Raw genomic sequence first — 24855 nt, forward strand, 5'->3', positions numbered from 1 at the left:
TGATTCTCATTCAGTCTAAGGGGTTTTTTTTCTTTCTTACTGTTGCAAAAAGTTCTTACATATATAAATCATATACAGAATTAAATTGTCATAGAAAAGAATAAATCATATTTTTAATCCACCTTAAGAGCACTTGTTGCTACATAATGTCCTGAACTCATAAAGGCCCCCATTCCCTGTACAGACACTCATATAAAAAACATACAAAGTAAATAACATGTGATGCCAAGCTTCAAATGGTAAAGACAGTGTCCCTGTCTTCCTATCTTTCCATTTTTTTTATTGTGTTCATCTAGTATCAAGAATAACCAAGATGCAGATAAGAGTCTGCCAATGGTCTGTAAGGAGCCCACTTCAGAGGGAACTGCATTCTTCCAGCAATGCAATGCAAACAGTAGTAAATGATTAATTCTAAGGAAAACAAGTTATCCAATGTCCCAAAGTCATGTCATGCAAATGGGCACTTAGGAGAGGCAGCACATCTGTGATTAGTGCTGACTATTGGTCCAGTGTGGTATCATTTCCAGAATCATTTAAGAATTGATAATATCAATGCAGGTCCTTAGACTATGGCCAGCAAACCCTGAGTGCCTGTGTGGCTGTACACGACCAATAACCCACCCATCTTGCATTCCTATGTAAGAAAGAGCCAGCAAGATGCTGTGATTTAAATGAGAACTGATCTCTGAGATTTTATCAAATGCCAGATATAATTAAGGGATCCTTGTAAGACCAATGGAAAGTTGGCAGCTACTGTACAATAGTTTTTATGTTGAAGTTTTATACAACAGGAAATTCATAGCTAAGAAATGTGAGGCCATGGACATGATGTTCCACAGTCTTCCCCAGGAGCTCTTTGCCATTTGTCTAGAAAATTAAACAGCTTATGTTTAGAAAGGCCACTTGGCTTTCAATTTCAGGACCCACCTGGGAGTTTTGATAACTCACAGGTCATCAAAGCTTAAGGCAATAATAATGAAGAACAAATTCCTTTCATAACTTTATTCCTGTAAAACTTCTGATATGCTTAATAAGTACTAGAAATTCTTATATAAAGTAACTATGCCTATATGTTTGATGCTTCCTTTCTTTTTTCTTTCCTTTTCTCTTTTTCTTTTCTTTTCTTTTCTTTTCTTTCTTTTCTTTTCTTTCTTTTCTTTTCTTTTCTTTTCTTTCTTTTCTTTTCTTTTCTTTTCTTTTCTTTTCTTTCTTTTCTTTTTTCTTTTCTTTTCTTTTCTTTCTTTTCTTTTCTTTTCTTTTCTTTTCTTTTCTTTTCTTTTCTTTTTCTTTCTTTTCTTTTTCTTTTTCTTTCCCTGTGATGTGATAAATATTACTGGAAGGAAAAACAAATTATAACTGTTGAGCCAGATTTCTCACCGAAAAAAAAAAATGGAGTCACTAAATTTCTGTTTAAAATTATACTGCCATTCCTATAATTCTACCATGTCCATTTTTTAGTATTTTAGTATGAAGCAGTGGGGTTCTTACACCTAGGATAACTGTAGTGATAAGATTTTGAAGCATATCTTGATGTATAAATTACTGATCAAAAATATTTGCTGATAGTATGCACAAACATGTTCCCTGCAAAAGCACCCAATAATTACTGTACAGAGTACAGGAAAAGAAAACATAAGGCTCATTCATTTGAGGTGCTTTGAGATAAATCAGGATTTTATTCCTGACTCCTGCTTTACATGGGTGTTTGGCTCCCAAAGTTAGGAGGATTCCAAATGATTTCTGTGCATCTGGATAAGGATTTGTGCACTGCAGAAAATATCCTAGGCCAGGTGTAGTGAATTTATTCCCAGCAGACACAGCATGCTGCAGTTTAATCCCTTGTCACCAATGGGCCAGTGTTTGCATTGCTTAAGTGCTAATATGCTAATTCCAACTTCTGGTATCAAGAGGTTAATATGATGCCTCTGCTTTTGTAATTATTGCTTAAGACTGACTGGCACATTAATGGAAAATTGATGAAACCCTTTAGGAATTGTTACACTCTCTGGAAAAAAATATACAATTCATTCCTAAAGTAAATCTGATAAGCAAATAATTTAAGTCATTTGTCAAAATCAAAAGCAATTGGCAACTCCAAAATAAATATTGCTTTTCTTTCCAGCTACAAAGTTAGACGCTAAATGAATTTTAATAAAAATCCAATGCTTGTAATGGAGAGGGGATTGCATCTTTTCCTTTTGACAGGGTGTTTCAGAACACATTTTTCTCTGATGTAAAGATAAAAATCATAAGCTCTTTTCATCCCAGCTTCCAGAATCGGTGTGAAACTAGTGACCCTACTAACACTGCTGATGTTTGACATTTTCAATGCAGCTTTATTTGTATATTTTCATGTTAGCAATGGTGTTCATCGTATTGAAAGGCTAACAGTAAGTGGAAGGATCAGACAATGAAAGTACATCTGTTCCTCACTTTCTTTACTGGCACCATTTCACTGTTTGGCTCTCTGATTTCCACAGAGGGAGATTTGGAAACTATTCCTCCTTTACGATTTCACATGCCTTTAGGGGAATCTCTTACCCAAATCATGCTGCTCTAAAACAAGCCTCCTGCAGATAAAAATCCATAGAAATTACTGTTTATCTTGCTGAGTTACATACAGCAGGCTTCCCCCAACAGAAGCATTGGATATGTACAGCAGCACCACACAGTTGCTATATGAGTGCTTTCTCCTGTAAATCACATTTGACGTCAGATTGGGGCTGTAAAAGGTACATTTGAAAGTGTGCTGGTGATAGTGATGAAAATGTCTCTTATGGCTCAGTGCAAGCACGCAGCCAGGTTCCTCAAAAGTCCCTCCCATTCCAGAAGTGTCAGGAGGGGCACTTGTGCAGAGGTGGAGGTCATGAGCCAATCTGGTCTGAACATCCTTGTTCCTGCTTTTAGACTTCACTGGTCTGTCCATATCGTTCTCCTGGAGTATATTATCAAGGATATTGATCTCATCTCACACAGAGGTAATTATATGCCTCCAGAAAGAACCTAGATGTGAACCAGGATATGGAAATTAGGCAGGAGCTAATTGTTTGAGCAGAAATGTACCCACAAATGGTGATGTTAGGGCTGATGGAGGATGTTGTATTTCCTTCAATCATTGTAATATAGTCCCATATTTCTCAAATATCCTATTTTTGTGTCAAACTAGCTTCTCATTTTCTGTCTTAACGGAAATATTTCAAAAGATAACATTCTGCAATATAAACAGGACCTCAAAGAAGAAGAGTGTTTTCTTAGGTGCTGAAAATTCAGTTCAGAAGTCAAGATCCCAAATTCTGCAAAGCACTCCAAATATTACTGTGCTGTGACGCCCTAATCTCCACATCACATGCATTTCTCCATCTTATGTGACAGTAAAAGTAGTAGTGCCAGTTATTTCCTTTCAGGGTAACTCTAACTGTTATAATGTCAAATGCATTGTACTGAAGGCAAAAAATCACCTCTGTCCCACTTGCTATCCTTCAAAGGAGCATGGGACAATGACAGGAGCGTGCACTGCCATGACTGCTCAGATAAATCATTTTCAAAAAAACAAACCTCAGCTATGGTGTCATTGTGGTGTTTCTATTAATAGCAGTGAAGTGCTTCACTGCCAGTGAGCTCCTAGATATAGTAAGTCAGGTATTTCCCCATAAAAATGAGTTTCCAATTATACAGCTTGCAGAAAAATAATTGGACATAAAGGACCCAGAATAAAGCAGAAGCAGTTACAGTCTGCAAGATCAATAATTAATAATCCTTTTGAAAGTAATACCTCTGTGTCTACATCTCAGAGAAAACATCCATAACAGCATATAGTAATATTACGTATATTCCTCATACACAGTGGTTCCAGTTTATTCCAGGAGATACTGGAATTATATTGTTTACTTCCAGTACTGCTATTACTGCAATTACTAAAAGCCATATGGTTCTGTCATATATATTCCACAGTAAGGGATTTTTCAAAAATGTTTACTTTGTTTTGATTAACATTTCTGAGTAATAACACAAATCTTTTTCTTCTTTAATTACTCATGCAGTTCTATCCCTTATCATAAAAATCATACAAAATAAAGAAAAACATTAACCTTCCAGCAAATTTTTGAGGTTTTGGTGGTGGGTGTGGGGGCTTTATGTGGCTTTCAGAAGTAGAAATACATGTAATCAGTGTGTAAATACCCCAAAGACTCTGTTCCAAGACTTTATCATAAATTGTCAGATGCTGGCAGTTAAAAGAAAAAAAAATATATGTGTATTATGAAATTTTCAGCTATGAAAGATACATCCTGAAGCACAGCCAGAGTATAATGTATTTGTTCCACGTTCAAGGGTTCTTCGAAGATGAATTTTATTGTCCATAGGCTTGCTGCAGATAGCTGCATTGTAGCTGTTCATACCTGACAAATTTATTTCCAGGTTTATTGCTTGTCTTAAGCCTGATTGAGCTGTAGAAATTCTGCTGTAGCTGCAGTCATGGAAACCTTTGGGGTTTCTGTGGCCTGGCCATCGGTTTGACAACCAGGAAGATTTGACAGACAGTTTGGTCCTTCTTTTGAAAGCAGTCAACACTCATCTCCCCTTCTACAGACAACTCCTCATTGTTCAGATATTTGGGAAAAGCTGTATTTAATAGGAAACCATTTCGGGTAAGGCCTGATATTTCTGCTCCATAGTGTTCTGCTTGGCTCCCAGAAATGGCTAGCCAGTGGAACCAGTGACATGGGACTGATGACTCACACTGGCCATCTATGCCTCTCATCACAGTGCACTTGGAGCATAAATGTGGGCTAAAAAATACCTCACCTCTGGCTCCACTCAACAGTAGGAGAAACAGCCACAGTGGGTGGAAGTGAGAACACACAGGGCTGGTCTGTGACATGCATTTGTCTGTAAGGAGCATGCTCCTTCCAGCTAGAGAAGTTCTGTTTCCAACATTGACATGGGTCTTAATGGGAAAAAAAACCAAAAACCAACAGCATACTGTTTGTTCATGTGGGAACAGCAGCCCCCTAAAAGAGGTGACCTTTTTCTTTCCTAAGATTATATGCTTTTTTACTTTAATAAGTACGTGGCACAACAAAAGATCCTAACAGTTTCTGTAGGGATTTCTGAAAGGGAGCAACTCACCAAGATGGAGCAACCCACAAACAAAAATTCTGATGCAGTTCAAGGCTCAGTGTAGATCCAGTCTAGTATTTTTTCTCTCTGATGACCTAATCCAGGATCTCAAATATAAAGATATCCAGGAAAACAGAGACCAAAAATATAGCTTCTAAGTTTTTAAATGTGTGGATAACTGTCCTTGGAGAACTATAACAAGGCCAGGAAACAACTGATAGAAACCTATCACATTCTTAGACAATTACTAAAAATCAAAAAGTTGTAAGTTCTGAAATAATATATCCTCATTTTTCATATATTTAAAATAATGGAATTTGAATATAATTTTTAAATTGATGATCTCTTCTGTAGGGATTTTAGAAAAACTGTGTATATCCTAGATTTTTTTTCAAATTTGGAAAATACAGAAGTCTGAATCAAATTGTACCACAATGATATTTTTAGTTAGGTACAAGAGCTTCAAATAATCTACATTACTACTCTTGATGCCTTGCCTGTAGATGCAGAAATAATATAATTTTACACATTTGTGAAGTAGAGGAGATAATTCACCTATCACAACATGGAATTTCCTGAGGCATTGTAGAAATCAAATACTCCACACTGTTCTGTAAGCTGCTTCTGTGAGCCTTCCCATGGGATAAAAAAAGATGTACTAAATTTATTACATATTTTTAAATGAATATCCATAGAATCTCACCAATTCCCCTTTTGCCCTCTTAAAATCCTATGGGACATTTGCATAAAGATGATTTTCAATACTGTTTAGCAGCCAGAGCTCTCACCAAAGCTGCTGGGGCTTAGGTTGGTCAGGGTTATGCTGAGAGCATTAAGTCGGCATTTTTGCATTCACGTGTACTCATTCCATGGAAAACAAATGGTTCTCTTACCAAATATGTGTGTGTCAACAGGAACAGTGTGTCCTTGTCAACGGCTGCATGATAAAACAGAGACATCTACTGGTTAAAGAACGAAATAGGAAAAATATCAAAATTTGTGCAGAGCATTAGACAAAGCCTTGTCAGACTGCCCTCCTTTGCTTCCCAGTACAGCTGACTGAAATATCCAAACTCCACTGGTGCATTCTGGCTAAAAGAAACAGTAAACCTCCCTTTGATTTCATGAGAAAAAACAGACCCTGTAACACTGATTGACCCTAATTCTAATAGACTATAATCATAACAGACATTTATTTGTGACAGAGCAAAACCAATCTTATGCAGAGCAGGGAATAGTCAGCCCTTCTTCTGTCACAGTTTGGGATAAAAAGACATTCCTTGAACACCCTGTTCAGCACCTGCCTGAGATATTTGTGCTAAAAGCAGTCTGAATTACAGCCCTAAACTGGAATGTTCTTGTAATTTACAGGCATTTTCTCATATACTGTCTTAGTCTGAGCTCAAAGCAGCATGAGCAGTACCTTTTAATGGTATTTTAATAATGGCTAATATATTTTGTGAATCAGATCTGTCTTCAATTACAATTTGACCTTCCTAAATGTGATGTGAGGACATTTACATATTTATTGAAGAGCATTGGTACTCTGTGTGTGTGTTACAGCATACATCACGCCTTAATAAGGGTTTGAAACTGCAGTATTACAGATGAAGTTTCAGAAGTAATCCTGGAGTGACAGCTAACATAAGGAAATGACACTTAAGGTTTGCAGACCTTTAACTACTTTATTGTAAAAAAGACAGCAGGCTGGATTCCTTTCCCTAAAAAATTCTCTTATTCTGCAAGTTTGGGAAATACTGGCATAACCTTTACATAAAACCATAGATTATTATTGATATTTTATATAGAGCCTTCATTCTGAAATTTATATACAAATTGACATGAAGCCAAGATAGAAAAACTATTTTAAAAGTGTGAATAAAGAATTTTGGGCCTGTCATAATTTCAAATAAGTCTGATAGATAATATTAGCCTTCAGGAAAACCATACCTACTCATTGTGTCATATGACTAAAAAACAGTCTTGTTCAATGGTAAAAAGATGATAAAATGAGAATAGTTCAAACAAAAATCTTAACATGTTTTTCAGCAAATTAGACTCAAGTGTGCAGTCCTGGTTAATAACCTGAAGTCCCAAGTGAAAGCAGATTCCATTAAAACTAAATGACAAATGGAAACAGTGAGAACCAAGTAATTTGGATTCCAGTTTCCACGTTTTAATAATCAGTTGCATCCAGCTTTCTGCTTTAAGTGGAATGTTAATATCAAAATAGGCAGCATCAGAATAAATCTGTATATCAGGTGTGATTTTCCCCCATTAAATCCATTCAACAGCCTATGCAAAAACTCCTTAGAGCTAAACAATTGGGATTTGATTTTTCATTACTCCTGCTTGTTTATCTCCAGCGTGATTTGCTGGGTGTTAGTAATAACTTACTGAATGGCAAGAAGTAAAAAGAAATATCCCACCACTGGTGAGATTCCTGCCTCCTTCAGCGGTGTTTTTTCCAAGGAACAAATATTATGCCGGAGCTATCTTTATTTTCCAAGACTTATCTTTTTAGACTGCATCATTTGCATACCTTCATGTAAGTAAAGTGATAGAAGAAAGGGGTTTAGGGTGAATGTGGGCGCAGCACATCTGCCACCTCCGCTGTGCAGCGGCCCCGCGTTCAGCACCGGACCGGGGACAGCTCCGGGTGCCACCGTCCGCTCCGGCCCCGCTCCCTGCCCCGCTCCCTGCCCCGCTCCTGCCCCGCTCCCAGCCCGGCTCCTGCCCCGCTCCCAGCCCCGCTCCCTGCCCCGCTCCCTGCCCCGCCCCCAGCCCCGCTCCCAGTCCCGCTCCTGCCCCGCTCCTGCCCCGCTCCAGCCCCGCTCCCAGCCCCGCTCCCAGCCCCGCTCCCAGCCCCGCTCCCTGCCCCGCTCCCTGCCCTGCTCCCAGCCCCGCTCCAGCCCCGCTCCCAGTCCCGCTCCCTGCCCCGATCCCTGCCCCGCTCCAGCCCCGCTCCCAGTCCCGCTCCCTGCCCCGCTCCTGCCCCTCTCCAGCCCCGCTCCCAGCCCCGCTCCCAGCCCCGCTCCAGCCCCGCTCCCTCGGCCTCCCACAGCCGGCCCAGCTGCTGCTGGAGACCACCTCTCTGCCTGGGTCTAGAGGCTGTGCTGTGTTGCTGTGGCGTTTTGTCGGTTTTTGTTTGTTTGGGCTTCTTTTTAATGAAATTCCTGTAATGAAGCCAATGTTTTTGTGAGTGAAGTAGCACAGAACAGATCTTGCATATGGTTTGCTATGCAAAAGGATTGGAAACTGCAAGCTTCTTGTCATGACTTCAATGCAAATTTTGGAGAGTCTAGTACATCCATCTAAGTAATAATACTCAGCTTTCACTACCCAAAAACTAGACAACTCCTGCAAAACACAGCCTAAATGAAAGAAATATGTCAAAGGTTTAGAAAACTTCTGAATAAGGGCAGACAGGAGCTTTAATAAAGACATCTCATTAATTTTTAATAAATGTAGGTGACTTTTCTTTCTTTTCTTTTCTTTTCATATGGGGCTGATAGCCCCATATGCAAATTATTCCATTTAGAAATAATACTTAGGAGACCAAATGCTATATATAAATAAAGCCTTTAAGATGACTCTTTAAGTTAATTTTTTGTGATTATCTGTAAGGCAAGTAATCTCTCATAATGTTATAGGGAAAAGAAAGCATTAGCTAGATAAACTTTTATTTTCACTGTAAACTACCTTACATTAAATTATTTAATTGATTAAACTAGACACACTATAATTTCAAGCAGGTACTAGCTCTATTTCTGTCAATATATGACAGTCAAATTCATGGGCTTATCCAATTTCATAGTAAAAAAAAAAAAAAAAAGTAATTCACCTGCATTTACTCTGGATCTGCCATTTCTTCTACATTAATTCCTAGGGGACAGTTTGCTATTTATCATGAAATAATTGATTTCATGTCTCCAGCTGAAATAGCTTTTTGCTGTTGAACAACAGCAAAAAATATTAGAGCTGACTTGATATGGATCTTAATATGTTTAAAAAAAAATTCTTATTAGCTCTGTGCTGATTCAGTATTCAAGGTTGTCTCCACTGATGCTAAACTAAATACATTTGTCTCTTCCCAAACTATGAAGACTGTCTTCATCTGTGACTATTTAAGGTTCCCCATCTTTGCCAGTCCAACAGATGCCCTCAGCATTAACCTCAGCTTTTGCCTGTAGGGAATCACAGCAGGTTTCATCAGGGCTGTGCTAAGGTTCAAGCTGATAGCCCCATTTGCAATCCATTGCCTATTGCTTGTGCATATTGCAATTTCTCTGCTCTCCAACATCACTTTTTGGTTGCAATATTTAGTAAATATGTCCTGCAAATGTTTGCAGTGTTGTACTTAGTTTTCTACTGCATACCTAATATGTCCCTAGTGTTCTAGGAGGCTTGAGTGGTTCCTGTGTTCAGATTCACAGAGATTCAGTCCATTCCCAGGGTTCCCATTTGCCATATTACCCACAGAGTTGCCTTATGCAAAACCACCTCGATACTTGGCCATAATCAAATTCTCAAAACCAAACTAAATTCCTATGCTGAAAATCTTGGTGGTTCAAACCCCAAGGCCACCCTTCCCTAAAGCAATAATCAAGTCATTAGGTAAATACAGTTAGCTCACCCCAGAATGCAGGAGGGGTGTATTCTATTACTGTTATCCTAACAGCATAAACACATAAAACAGTAATCTACCTGCCACAGATTGCAGGGCAGATGCATTTTATTCCTGTTACTTTAAACCAGAAGGATGCTTGCTAATCTCAAACAACAAAACATCCTTTCCTATGCAGGTTTATTCCCTCTGAGATACTAGGTCTTCTAAAGCATCTATGGGATGGGAAGGTCAGCACGAAGTGGTGGAAAGGTTTTGTGCAAAAAATGGAATTTATACAGTGCTCTCAAGCAGGAAGTATATCAGCTACAGAGAATGGCTTTGTGACTGAACTTCTGAAGTGAAGGTTTTGCTAAGGCAGAAGCAGTTTCTCCATTCAAATAGACCTACCCTAGCCACTTTCAAAATACCTTGCTTGACTACAGCTGTGCTTGAAGGAAACTTGAAGGACACCACATTACAGAAACAAAGGTGGTCCCACATGTTGGCTCCCAGTCTGGGTGAGCTTGGTAGGACTGCACATCCCTGGCCATATGCCACTCCTTAGGTAAAGTCACCACTGAACTTCATAGAACTGTGAATAAACATCTAGAAGGACTTGAGTTCACTGTCTTCATAGGAACTTCTCTGTCAAGCTAAACTGGAGACAGAGCTTCTTCACCTACTGATGAACTAGTAGATAATTCTCATATTTAAAAATATGATGAGTGTTTATGGAGCTAGTCATGAAATCTTTAGTGAAAACCTCCTAAATGAGTATTTCTAAACCAAGCTTCTTAAGTGAGAGTCATCCCAGTGCAGAGACCAAAAGAAAAGACTGTGCATCACTTAGACACTAGATAAATGCAACACTGAGAGCTTATCCTTCATATATGTAGGTAATGTGAGGCTTAATGAATAACCCTGAAAGAGCAATGAAGAACAGTCAAATCAAGTCCTTAAAAACATTAATAATAATGCTAATCTATTTAAAAGGGGAAAATGAAAAGTCAGAATTCTAAATAATGTCATCAAGGGAGGAGATTGAGAGCAGCAGAGAGAAGCTGTTCAGTAATCACACAGGCTGTCAGAGTTATAATCAGATGTGTTCCTGAAAGGGCAACAGTGATAGAGCTGTAAGTTGCACTAAATTTATGCTGTTCTGTTAAATTATTCCCCTCTCTTATGTTCCAAAAATTCAACTCTTAGGAAATTAATTTTTCCATCACTTCAAACAAGGAACATTTGCAAACATATACTTACTTCAATTCTTAGATAATTTTCAATGTTGCAGGACTATTGAGATTGCTTAGATTTGGCATGCTTAAGGTTTGCCATAGCTCCATTGTGTTCTAGTTTGGAGTAAATCCAAGCAGGATTCATTTCTATTTGTCTCCTTTTTTTATGTCCCATGGCCAAGGACATATGTTTAAAAAAGAGCATTAGCCAGTAAAGGATTGTAGCAAAATGCCTTGCCTTTTGTTGAACTTTTTCAGCGTGGTCTCTATTGAAACCTTAGATTTAAAATAATTTTAAGTCTGTCAGACTGCTCACAATGTGATCTATGGCACACTGATATGTGGGAATGCAGAATTACAGGTGTGAGCTGAGCACAGTCCCCTTTGCAAAGCAGCATGAGATAGAACTGTGACTCAGAAGCAAGAGGTGATGCTTGTAAAAATGGAGGGAGAAAATGGAGTGACTAGGGAGCAAGATGTTCTGTCATGACCTTCTTCTTGTCCTTTGCATCATGGAAGAATATTTTAATGGCCCCTTCTCCTAAATGTCTACAGACTAATATCCTGACTAATCTTAAAATTCCTCATGTGATAATATTTATAGTTACAAGGTGGCTCAATTTGTAGTGTTGTCTTTCCTTCTCCAATGTGCCTCTCATTTGGAAAGTCCCAGATATCAAGAACAGAATGCAAACAGATTTAGACAGATGTACAAGACAGCACTCTTACTGAGCAAGACTTTTTGTCCATTCAGTTGCAAACTCAATATCACAACCTGAAGATTCTGACAGTAAAGGATGCTGCTGAAGTAAACTAATTTCTATATACTCCTCATCAAACCTCCCAAAATGGCTTCCACTGTCATGGGCTTACTCCCTCAGAAAAATGAAAACATCCATTATCTAACCTTCTGCTCCTACCAGGGTGGCTGTGAGTCTGTGGATTGTGGGGCCAGAGCTGGGAGCTCTGTGCTACAAGCTAAGGACACTTCTATTGATGCAAGACGACCCCCAGCTGGGGAATAACGTGCTCTGACTCCGTGATTGAGAAGGCTGAACAATTGCTTTATTAAACTATACTATATTAAATTACATACTATACTAATACTATACTCTAACTATGCTATACTACTCAAGAAAAACCCCTGGCCCTCACCTCACAACCCAGCTTTGACCTCGTTGGTCAATCAATCCAAACAACCATCACCAGTGGCCAATTAACAAATCCCTTTTGGTAAACAATCTCCATTACACATTCCACATGGGCCAAACAACAGGAGCAGCAAATAGAGATAAAAATTGTTTTCTCTTCTCTCTGAGCTTTCTCACTGCCTTCCCCAGGAAAAATCCTGGGAGAGAGAATTATGTCTCTCTCTGTTCAAAGAGGATGTGAATACCACACACTTCCATGCAGGATCCAGCATGACCTGCAGGCTGCAGCACTTGGTAGCTCTCAGGTTGATCTGAAGAATCTAGATCAACTCCAGATATCTATCTGCTCAAATTTAGACACCTCTTTCCCAAGAGCAGATGCTTCTGAGAACATATAGCTAAGTACCCAAGAAAGTTGATACAGTTCTCCAGAAGCCTTTCAAAAGGCTTTCAAAACATCAATTTTTTCTGAGATTTTCTAAAGGCAGAGTTAAAGGTACTGCTAGGGTATGTCTTATATGAAGAAAATGTCATACATTTCAATGCAGAAAGGGAAGAACATGTGACAGCCTGATAATTTTCATTGTCTGTGGAGGTTAGAAATCTCAAAAGTATGAGATAATACTGCTGTCTGTTATTTAAATGGTCTAGATCCTACCCTAGATCCCACCCTGGGAAAGAAAAGACTGAGGAAACACTATTGCTAATACAGTCTTAGTCAATTGCAGACTGAAACCTGTATTAATCAAACATACTGTACTGGCTGATCTGTGGGGCTCAACTGAAATTCCCCTCAGCAGCTCTGTTTTAATGAGCACCTGATGCACACTTTTTCTCTGCTGCACATAAAAATGACACTGGCTTGTCAGTTATAGCAGAAGCCTTTTCACATATCACATCATTTCACATATTGTATGAGTTGTTGCAGCATAGCAAGGAACAATTTGAAGGCTGTTCCATTGCACCTTTATTTTCTGTCTCAGTTGTATGCTCATTTTATGCAGAATTCCTCACACTGCTGGCAGTAATAAGCAATGAGGGGGTGCACAGGGAAAAAAAGCCATTTTTTAGTGGCAATTTAATACTGGGAAACAACTAAATTTGCAGGAGATTGCTACCAGTCCTTGCACCCAAAAAGTAGGATAACAGCATCTGGCAGAGGCTGTTAAGACTGCACCATTAACTCAAGGAATGTTTTACTATTCATTGCATAAACAGATTCAAATGCCTCATATCCAGCCCATGGGAAAAAAAAAATCTAAATCTGTCCAGTCTTTTAGAAAAAATTGTCATTGAAAATGAAATATTTTTAAAGATTAGGAGGATCTGTATTTTTATGTGCTTTTGTAGTACCATAGCTGAGTGACATAACCTGCCAGAATCTGTCATTTAACAGAGTATATTCTGAAATTCAGGTTAAAAATATTATGTCAAGAGCTGTGGTCATAGATTAATGACTTGGAGTATGCAAATTTTCCCAGCATTTCAGTCCAGAACACGGTTTAAAAATATTATGTAATAAACAGGAAGTTCTGCTGGGAAAGATTCAGTCAGTGGTGGTTTCTTTACTTTCTTGTATCAGCATAAGCAGCCTAGCAGTTTGCTACAGGTCTTTCTTATAATTTCTGTGCTTCTCTTAATGCAATCTGCAACTGTTCTATGGGAATTTACCAGCATAGTAATATCTGCAAAGTATTCTTTTTGTAGACTCAGAATAGGGAGCTCTTTTTTTCTTCTTCTTTTTCTCATAGTTGCACTTGTTCTTCCAAGTTTTCCCCTGGCATTTTTTGCCTAATGAGTTGTGAAATCTAATCAATTGCAATAATTAAAACATACTGTGTGTGGAATGATGCACTGCTTTAATTACACAACAAAGTCACAAAGAAATAAAAGCTTGAGATTCTTACATTAGAAGAAACTAAACTACTTTGCTGTAAATTTTTTCACTAAGAACAGACTCATGCTTATAGATTATATGTATAAATCACTTAAGGTTCCAGGCTTGCTGTACTGCATATTTTATTAAAAGAGCTGGGGGAGTTCAGGCTTGTGTTAGCAGCACATGAAGGAATGGCTGGAACAAACAGATGGATGCTTGTTTTCAATAAAACTCTCAAAATGCATGGAGTTTTAGCAACGCCACATAGTGCTATTCACTAACTCACCTCTTTTCTAGGATCTTTTGTATGTTGGTAGACATTTTGGCATAAAATAAATCCCTTATGACAGACTGAAATGCCAGTGGTTCCTAATTAAAATCAGTTTGATGACAGTTGGGCAGATATATTCTTGCATTTTTTTTTAAACAATGCATGTCAAGTAATTTGGTCCTGGTATTATACAGCTTTTTTCAGTCCTGTTATTTGCATTCTGATTCTGGCCCCAATGAGGTTTCATCAGCTTGACAGAAAGTGCAAGCTCAACTATTCAGACCTGTGCCTCGTTCATTTGTTCTGTAAATTCAGAAAGTATAATTATGTTATTGAGTATTTTAGAGAAGTCAAGCCTGCATTAGCTCTTTGACAGTCATTTAGGTGAAGTGGATAACCCAGTACACCTTATTTAAGTTTCCAACTTTTATTCAGAAATCTGATAAAGGCAGCTTCCACAGTTTGAAAAGTAGTTATTGCTCTCTTAAAGTGTTGCCTTTAGTCTGCCTCAGTCCTAGCTACAAATTTCATTAATCAGACCTGCCTACATATCCACTGTTACTGCCCTCATTCTTTACTAAGATTGGCTTCTTTGCTGATGTTGGTAGCAGAAGGTTTAAAGGAATGTATAGCACTCCTAAATAGGATAGATTAACCTAAGGATGTTTTTTTCTGAATTGGCTGTAGGAAGGATGAAGACAGATGGTCCATAACTCAACTCATTTGGCAGAAAAAATGAATGAATCTTATTTCTCCAATAAAGATAGTTCAGAAAAAAAAAAAAAAAAAAAAAGAAGCAGTGCTGGTAGAGAAAAACTCAAATAAATATGTTTGAATACTTTGGAATATGAAATGTGATACCTGTTCGTCTGTATGTACTTACAGAGCTGAATATCCACTTGGTAACCCATAGATGAAAGAAGTTTATTGCTGTTTTTCTCAAAGCTACAGTGAGGTGGCCTTTCTATCTCTAGAGCCTGTGCCTCTGACACACCACTCTGACCAGTCTCTCTGCATACACTCCTCACACTTGCATTCTTCTTAGCTTCATTTCACTCTTCTTGGGTGTTCCAGCAATTTTTTCAGACCTAATGCATCCTTGGAACTTCACCAAATGGATTTAACAGTTCCATTTCTGAGAAATGAAAGTTAATGCTTTTGTGAATGAGCTTAAACTGATCTTTAAAACAGAAAACTATTTATTTTAGTATTTCTAATAAAAACCTGGATTTAATTGGGAATTCCAACCAAAATAGTATCCCTTTTCCAAGTGTTATAATAATTTTTATATCATTTTAACACTTTGCTCACTGTCTTAAAGTTTCTCATATTCCTTAGAGTGTAAATAAATAAACTTTCTGGTAAAACTGTAATGTTTGCTGATATTAATTTTTTTTCTCATAGTATTGGTTCTGTAAAAGACAATGACCAGCTATTCCAGGCTAGCCCTTCAGAAGGAACAGATGAGAAAGGAGGGGGGGAAGGGCGGGGTGGGGGTGGTCTGTACATTAGGGAGTGTTTCACCTGTGTAGAGCTCAAGAACAGACAATTGGAGTTTGGCCAATGTGACTCACATCTACAAGGAGGGTCAGAAGAATGATCCAGGAAATTCAGGCCTCTCAGCTGACATCAGTGCTGGGGGAGGTTATGGGACAGATTATCTTAAGTGCAATCACCCACCACGAACAGGACAACCAGAGGATCAGGCTCGGCCACAATGGGTTTAGGAAAGGCAGGTCCTGTCTGACCAACCTGATCTTATTTTATGACCAGGAGACCTGCCTAGGGGATCAGGGAAAGGCTGTGGATGCTGCCCACCTTCAGTAAAGCTTTTGATTCTGTCTCCCACAGTATTGTCCAAAACTGGCAGCCCACAGCTTGGACAGGTGCACTCTTCACTGGACTCCGGACTGGCTGGATGCTGGTTCCAGGGAGAGGTGGTGAAAGGTGCTGCATCCAGCTGGCATCTGGTTTCTAGTGGGGCTTCCCAAGGCTCAGTATTGAGGCCAGTCCTGTTTAATATTTTTGTCTATTGTCTGGATGAGGGGACTGAGTGCAGCCTCAGTAAGTTTGCAGACAGCACAATGTTAAGGAGGAGTGTTGATCTACAGGAGGGCAGGAAGGCTCTGCAAAGGGATGTGAACAAGCTGAATCAATGGACAAAGACCAGCTGCATGAAGTTCAACAAGACAAAATTGTAGGTCCTGCACTTTGGTCACAACAACCTCATGTGGTGCTGCAGACTTGGGAAAGAGTGGCAGGACAGTTGTCCAGTGGAAAAAGACCTGGGAGTGTTACTCAGGGCAGGCTGAACATGAGCCAGCAGTGTACCCTGGCCAAGACCATCAACAGCATCCTGGCTTGTATCAGGAATAGCGTGGCCAGCAGGACCAGGGCAGCAATCATCCCCCTCTACCTGGCACTTGTGAGGCTGCACCTTAAGACCTGTGTTCAGTTCTGGGTCCCTCACTCCAAGAAAGACTTTGAGAAGCTGGAGTGTGTCCAGAGAAGGGCAACAAAGCTGGTGGAGGGTCTGGAGCACAGAGCAGCTCACAAGTGTTATGATGAGCAGCTGAGGGAGCTGCAATTGTTTAGCCTGGAAAAAAGGAGGCTCAGGAGAGACTTTATCACTCTCTAAAACTGCCTGAAAGGAGGCTGTAGCCATGAGGAGGAAAGCCTGTTCTCCCAGGCAGCCAGTGGCAGGATGAAAGGATATGGCCTCAAGCTCTGCCAGGGGAGGTTCAAGTTGAACAGGAAGAATTTCTTCACCCAAAGGCTTGTCAGGCATTTCAGTGGCTGCCTAAGGAGTCAGCAGGTCTACAAGCATTCAAGAAAGTGGTGTGGCACTTAGTGCTGTGGTTTAGTTGGCATGGTGGTGCTCAGTCAAAGATTGGAGTTGAGGGTCTTGGAGATCTCTTTCAACACTAATGTTTCTATGATTCTGTCTTTCTGTTATTCTAAGATTCTGTGAAAGTGAGTGAAAAAATGTATTATAAAACCTATCTCCTTAGACAGAAAGCAAAACTATTTTTTTGGAAGCCTTTGTCTACGTACACATTTTAATAATTATGAGAAACTCAGTTCACCTTCATACTATTTACTTTTTAAAATTTTGCTGTCAACCTAATTCAGGAACAATACCTTCAATTCTCGTAGCATCTGAAATTTGTCCAGACATGAAAATTCAGCAGGACTAGTCTCCTGAACAGTGCTTCCTGTTTATTCTTAATTTTTTTCTTCTTGACTTTTCAGCTCATAAATGTATGTCTGTCTAGGGAAGTGTGCACTATGTAGTACCGAATTACCATCTTACACATGGTATTCCTCAATCAATTCTCCACACTGTGTAAAGTTTTACATAATTACAATTAATGCAGAAAATTTAAAATGTTCTGCACATTAGCAGGAACGATACATCTTTCACTTGGTGACTTGCACTAGTAAACACCACCTCCTATTGTAATTTAAAAATGGTAAAACCAGTAATGGCCTGCTTTCTGAAATGAATTGGCTTACTGCAGGTAGTAATGCAATCAGGTTTTGACCATGTCTAAGATGAGTCTAATGTTTTCTCTGTGCAAAATTCAAAACAATAAAACAAAATAATGAATACAGCAGCGAAAACAGCTTCCACCATTCTGTGTTTATTTGACACACATGCATTTGAAAGGATTTAATCAAACCCTGACAAGCACACTTGAATCAGTCTAACCAAAATGTTTTTTATTTTGTTTTACAGATTTTGGCCATTGTGTCCATTCTGTTCATCGTCCTGTCCACTATTGCTCTGTCTCTTAACACACTGCCAGAACTTCAAGAAATAGATGAATTTGGGCAGCCAAATGACAACCCTCAGCTAGCACATGTTGAAGCTGTGTGTATTGCTTGGTTTACCATGGAGTATCTCTTGCGTTTTCTGTCCTCACCAAATAAGTGGAAGTTCTTCAAAGGCCCATTAAATGTCATTGACTTACTGGCTATCTTGCCATACTATGTCACCATTTTCCTCACAGAGTCCAATAAAAGTGTCCTGCAGTTCCAAAACGTCAGACGTGTGGTTCAGATATTTCGAATTATGAGGATCCTAAGGATTCTTAAGCTCGCCAGACATTCAACGGGACTCCAATCTTTGGGCTTTACACTCAGGCGGAGTTACAATGAACTGGGATTGTTGATATTATTTTTAGCCATGGGAATAATGATATTTTCAAGTCTTGTATTCTTTGCTGAAAAGGATGAGGATGCTACAAAATTTACAAGTATTCCTGCGTCATTCTGGTGGGCAACAATCACTATGACTACAGTAGGATATGGTGACATTTATCCCAAGACCTTATTAGGTAAAATAGTTGGAGGACTTTGCTGTATTGCTGGAGTGCTGGTCATAGCCCTGCCCATACCAATTATTGTGAACAATTTCTCAGAGTTTTATAAGGAGCAGAAAAGACAGGAGAAGGCAATTAAGAGGAGAGAAGCACTTGAGCGAGCTAAAAGAAATGGCAGCATTGTCTCCATGAATCTGAAAGATGCCTTTGCTCGCAGTATGGAAATGATAGATGTAGCAGTAGATTCGGGAAAGCTTGGAGAATCCCTCAGTCCAAAGGAGACACCTGATAACAGCCACCTGTCCCCAAGCCGGTGGAAATGGGCCAGAAGGACAATGTCTGAAACAAGCTCAAACAAATCTTATGAGAACAAGTACCAAGAAGTTAGTCAGCAAGACTCCCACGAGCAATTAAACAATGCTGCAGCATCCTCCAGCCCACAGCACCTCAGTGCCCAAAAACTGGAGATGCTGTATAATGAAATTACCAAAACCCAGTCTCAGCCTAATCTTAATGCTGCTTATCAAGACCAGTCAGCAAAGCCACCCAGTTATGAAGAAGAAATAGAAATGGAGGAAGTTATAGGTCAGAGAGATCCCTTGCCAGCGGGGCCTGCGGACATCGTAATGGACATGAGAAGCACATCCAGTATCGACAGTTTTGCCAGTTGTGCAACTGACTTCACGGAAACAGAGAGGTCTCCGCTCTCTCTGTTTCCCGGCTCTCACTTGCAAATGAGATTTCCAACTGATGCTGTTAACCTGGAAGAAAACCAAAGAGCAAGAAGTTCTCAGTTTATACCATTTGCAAAAGACAGAGGATTTTCTCCAACTGATGTCACCTTTGACTATAATCCAATCAACAGAGCTGGTATCAGTGATGGCAGTGGGTCCCAAACTGTTTCACATGGTCATTTTCATTTTGACACTGCCATGGAAAGCCCCAAAAGCTCCCTGAAAGGTAGCAACCCATTAAAATCTAGATCCCTTAAAGTTAATTTTAAGGACAGCAGAGGTGGCGCTCCACAAACTCCACCGAGCACTGCAAGGCCACTGCCAGTGACAGCAGGAGCAGACTTCACACAGGCCACCCCTCAGCACATCAGCACCATTCTCCTAGAAGAAAATTCCCCCCAAGGTGAACGGCCTGTACTCGGTGCTGATGCACCTGCACTTTGTCAGGGACCTGCTAAAAAATCATCCCCTCTCTTTCCCAAACAAAAGATTTTCACTTTCCCTTCAAAAGAGAGGAGGAGCTTCACTGAAATAGACACTGGAGAAGAAGAAGAGTTTATGGAGTTACACGGTATGAAACATGAGAAAAAACAGGATATCAAGACAAATTGCTGTGGGGATAAACACAGTGATGGCAACAATTTACCAGGGGAGTCACAGGTCAGCTCTTCACCCAAAAGCATGAGCCACAACTGTACTCAAGACATTTACCATGCTGTGGGTGAGGTAAAGCCAGACACTAACCAAGAAGGTCACAAAATGGAAAACCATTTATTTGCTCCAGAAATTCATTCAAGTCCAGGAGAAACTGGTTATTGTCCTACACGCGAAACTAGCATGTGACTAGTTACAGAAGCAATAAAAATATCTTTTCTTAAAACACAGTTAGTAATGCCTATGAACTAAAACATGGAAAGCCTCAACAAAAGTGCATAAAATGTTATTTTTGCATGGCATGAAGAGTTGTTTAGTTTAAATACTGTTTAATTAAAAAAAAAAAAGACTGCTTTTGTAACAAACTGAAAAAAAACAGGGAAAAAATTACTCAAGAGTGGTGAATACAATAAAGAGAGCTTTATTAGGAGCCAGTGGTCTGCAACATCTGACATTTTTGATCCTTTCACTTATGATTGTAGACAAGTTTTGAACTCTTTAAACTTTCTTTTTTCCCTCAGTTACAATGAATTTTAGAATTTGCACATGAAAGGATGAAATGTCAATGCATGCATTCATAAGGATGTGAAACAAGGTGCTTTGAGCTTGCAAAATGCATATACTTGTAAATAGTTTGGGGTTGGGGGGAAAGCTACTGTTAACAAGGATTTATGGAAAAAGCATTTCCTGGGACACAGGTACTTCCTTCACAGCGTGCTGCCTGGAGGTTTTGTACAGACTTATGTTGCAAAATTGCAACTTCTACTTAAAGCATCTCACGTATCTTGCTTTCTGTTAAAAAGCTCATGAGTATATCTGTTAATTAAGGACTACAGTATTTTAGTTTATCTGTGCTATAAATCATGATGGGTTTTTTTTTTTTACTTGCAGAACTTCAGTTATTGCATTTGTCAGTTTAATTAATGATCCTGTGAGGGAAAGCAAAGATTTAATGACCAGAACTTGAAGCATTTGATATTTTTGTAGAAAATTGCCAACATTTCATAACTGAGAAAAAAAGCGCTCCATTTTAAAATTTAAAAAACATGGTTATTTCTGTGGCAATAAACAGTGCCAAATGGCTATTCAGATATATCCAAAAGTTTCCAACCTCATAGAATATAACTTGGTATTAAAAAAATATTTCCCACAGTCTTCTTTTTCCTTGATTTAATATTTTGGCTTCTACATGATCTTTGATCTTTTACCTTTTGTTCTCCATGCAGTGCACATACTTCAGTAACAGCAATGATGTTGAAGCTGTTAAGGTGAAAGGACATAAGAGACAAAGTTTGTAGGGGAAAGCGATACCTTTTGTTATCATAAATCATAGAGCTGGAGAAGAAAAGGCTTCACTACATGTGATTTGCCTCAGGTCTTCCATACCCCAAAGCTTGTTTTTGTTTTTCAGTTCAATCATTTGGACTGACAGAAGATATCACTTGACTCACCAACTTTGCCTCAACCCATCCTTCCAGAGCTGTTCTGAAATGAGTACAGGATTTCCACTATACTTAAATAAAAGAAAATGTCATTCCACTGACAACTGCCAAAGCATCTTTCATTTCTCTGATTTCTCCAGCTTTGTAAAAGATGCTGAACCAAAGCCTTCATTACAAAGTACCCCTCTAACCACTGTCTCGGAAAAGCTATTTTTATTTTATCCAGAATCCACAGCTTTTTACACCATGAATATTTTTTAAAAGCTTCTAGAATGCTTTAATTCCCTAAATCATAAAAAGTTTATTCAGTTAATGAATTCTAATCATAAGCAAATGTGTGCAGTTACACAGACATGCCCTAGAAAATGTTCCCTTTTGTTTTGTTTGGGATTTTTTTGGGTTTTTTTTTTTTGGTAGGGAAGACTTAAAAGTACTTTAGACCAACCAATGCATGGTTTGGAACAGCAGGCTTGTACTTACCATAGATTAGTAGGTTAATTTTTACTTGAGTCTTTTTCTGTCACTTGAATATGTCACAACTAGGCACCTAAAGCATTTAGTGTAAAGGAACAGCCATTTTTGTTACAACGTGGCCCTTTGCTTAAATGGCCAATGCCACAGACCTCACTCAAGCCTGGCACATAGAAAAGAGGCAAGTCTGAAGAGCCCCAAAATATTGATCCTTGTGACTGGGCTGAACAATGAGCAAAGCACAATCATTTAGGTGGGTTTAAAAAAAAAAAAATTTATATTTCCATCAGTTTTCTTATTTCTGTAACGAGATAATAGTGAGGTGTCTCTTCAGTTATTTGAATACTTGAGAATACAATGTCTTTTTTTTTTTTCAAGCAATGTCTGGTCATTAATTCTCAAAATAAAAATGGTTCTTTTGGTCTTTAATTGCAGTTCATTTCAACTTTTTGCTGCATTCAGTTTTATGTATTTATACTGTATTCTGTGTAACACTTTTCAATCCTGTTGTGTCTCACTGTCCCCAAGCTTAGGTCTTAAATATTTTATAGTCATTACTCTTCTACATTTCTTTTTTAGTTTCTAGATATTTTCAGTGACTAAAACTAAATGCCAGTCAATTTTTATATGCCTGAAGTGTTGATTTGTATTTTCTATGTGCAGTTTTATGAAATCACATGGGCCTGTTTGATCTGCCTTTTCATCCTAGTGAACTATTGAAGTCCAGATTAAGACCAAATGGGACCTGGTCCCGTGCTCTGGATCCACAGAAAATTCCCATTCAAGACAATGAAGTTGTTCTGGCAAGACTGAGGTCTGTCATGTTCCTCCTGTGTGCTTTTTCTCCCAGGTGACCCTTATGCTTTGGAAAAGCCCCTTAGACCTATGACACTTGATGGAAAGGGAGGAGTCCAGCCATAGGGAACCTACTGCAGGAACAGAGATTTCATTCCTAAAGCTCTCCTGAGCTGAAGGTCATGCAAACCTGATTCTGTCCCATTAAAATCACTACAAATTTAAAAGGAGTAAAGTCAAGGCCTCAATTCTTGTGCAAATGAATTTCCCCTGAAACCAAAGGGAGTCTGGTGGAAAAAGGGACTGACTGAAATCGAAATGAGAGGAACAATAGTCTCTCCCTCTTGATGAAATTCAACAGGAGCTTTAACTATTTAAATCAGATTAAAGACCAGGCCCTTATTTGCTGCTGTATTTTAAATGTTTTCAGAGAAGCACATTTATTTTGAAAGAAATGCAATTCACTTTATTAACAGATGCTTTATTTTTTTTAAATACTGGAAGCAAAATGATTAAGCTTTAGAAGTGCTTTTGGTATAATTTTGTTATCTACTTTTGTCTATGCTGAAAAACTATTTCCAGAAGCACAGGTTTAAGAAATGTGGTTTTTCCAGTCTTGACTGCATATACAGGATCCACCTCTGAATACCAAGCTTGTATAATTCCTGATTAAAACATCTTTTTGAGCAGTTGCAGGACTGGACTTAGCTTTCTATCCAGTACAGCAGGTGTAAGAAGTGCAGGCTGGGATCATTTCACTCATCATGGGTTGATATGCAGCAAATTATGCAAAATTACACAAGTATATTTTTCTGGTTTTCTAAAACTTTGAAGCCATTTTGGACTTATTACCCATTCACCACAGTAAGGGGAGAATGTGTCTGAGTTCTGGGGTCAGTCTCTAATGCCAGCTGTGCAATTTCAAAACAACTGCAGGAGTCTTAGGAAGAAGTGACTCCTTTGTGCACCTGAAAGGTGTCTGACTCCTCACATCACTGGAAAATGAAGAATGTTCAGGGAGACAGCTTTGCAATTGATCTATTTTTTTATATTTTTTACTAACTACAGAATCCTGAATCAAAGTTTTAATTCCTTTTCAATGATGAAACCAAATGCAGATATTTAAAAAATGTTCACAGAGTAATTAGCAGAGTTTTTGAGTGATAATCACATTAATCCAAGTCTGGGTGGGGGGTAGAGGGTAGGGGGGAATAATGTATCGCACAAACTGCAAAGGAAGTTCCTACAGAAAGCGTTTACAGGGGAAGCATGTCATGTAAAGAATGTAACAAGGTGTAGGAGGTTTTTGCACTACCGAATTTATATAAAATACACTTTTTTAAATGAAAACACAAAAGGCCTTTTAATGCTACATTGTATAGACTATAGAAGCCTCTGTGCTCATGCAGCAGTCTAATGCACTGTGTCCTCACTTCACAATTGGTCTCAAAATTCAAGCATTAGTGATGTTAGAGAGGTGATATCTGGTCTAACACTAGAGCAACGGACATGAAGAGCCTTTTAGCACACTATTATGTAACCCAAAATGTGTACACACTGTTGTATTTTTGCCTATAACATTCATAAATCTAAATGACAACTGGCTTCCATGAGTCATTTCCTAACAGGTAATACTGGGCAATATATTTGTATTCCTTGAAAAACAATGAGTTCTTTTAAAAGTAGACCTCTTCCCCTACATGTTGACTGAGCTTCTGTTTCCTTCAAGGTTTACCTTCAATTTATTTATTAACTGCTTATCAACCTCATCTCTAAACTACAGTCCAGTAAAAAAGACAGTTGTCTTCTTCTTGACTCTCTATTGCAGATAGACTGGCAAAAATGTCCAGGGTTTAGCTGATTGGCTTTTTGATTCAAATAATTTTTTAATAACTTGGATAGAATATATATATATTGATCATAAAAACATATATTAGAAGCAAAATAATGCAAAAAAAAAGCCTTTTTTTCCTAAGTAGCCAGCAGAGATCAAGCAAGAAATGCAAACACAACAAAGGGGGAAAGAAGGGCAGAAAACTGTAAGTAAACAAGGCATGTTTTAGTGTACTATATAAAAAGAGATGTAATAAAACACATGTAAAAGAATCCTTGTTCACACTCAATGAGGTAAAAATGCCAGTAGCAAAAGATTTTATTCCACTCTTCCATTG

The 24855-nt window shown here is 38.7% G+C and overlaps 1 protein-coding gene across 1 annotated transcript in view; it reads left to right on the forward strand.

Moving 5' to 3' along the window:
* Positions 1-23865, forward strand: part of KCNB2 (potassium voltage-gated channel subfamily B member 2) — a 184637-nt gene extending 160772 nt beyond the window's left edge. Inside the window, exon 3 of the mRNA XM_030237505.2 lies at positions 18003-23865. Coding sequence (XP_030093365.1) covers positions 18003-20165 — 2163 coding nt within the window. The 3' untranslated portion in view covers positions 20166-23865. The remainder of the gene's footprint in view (positions 1-18002) is intronic.
* The last annotated feature ends 990 nt before the right edge of the window (positions 23866-24855 follow it).

Source organism: Serinus canaria, chromosome 2, assembly GCF_022539315.1.
Source record: "Serinus canaria isolate serCan28SL12 chromosome 2, serCan2020, whole genome shotgun sequence".
Taxonomy (NCBI): domain Eukaryota; kingdom Metazoa; phylum Chordata; class Aves; order Passeriformes; family Fringillidae; genus Serinus; species Serinus canaria.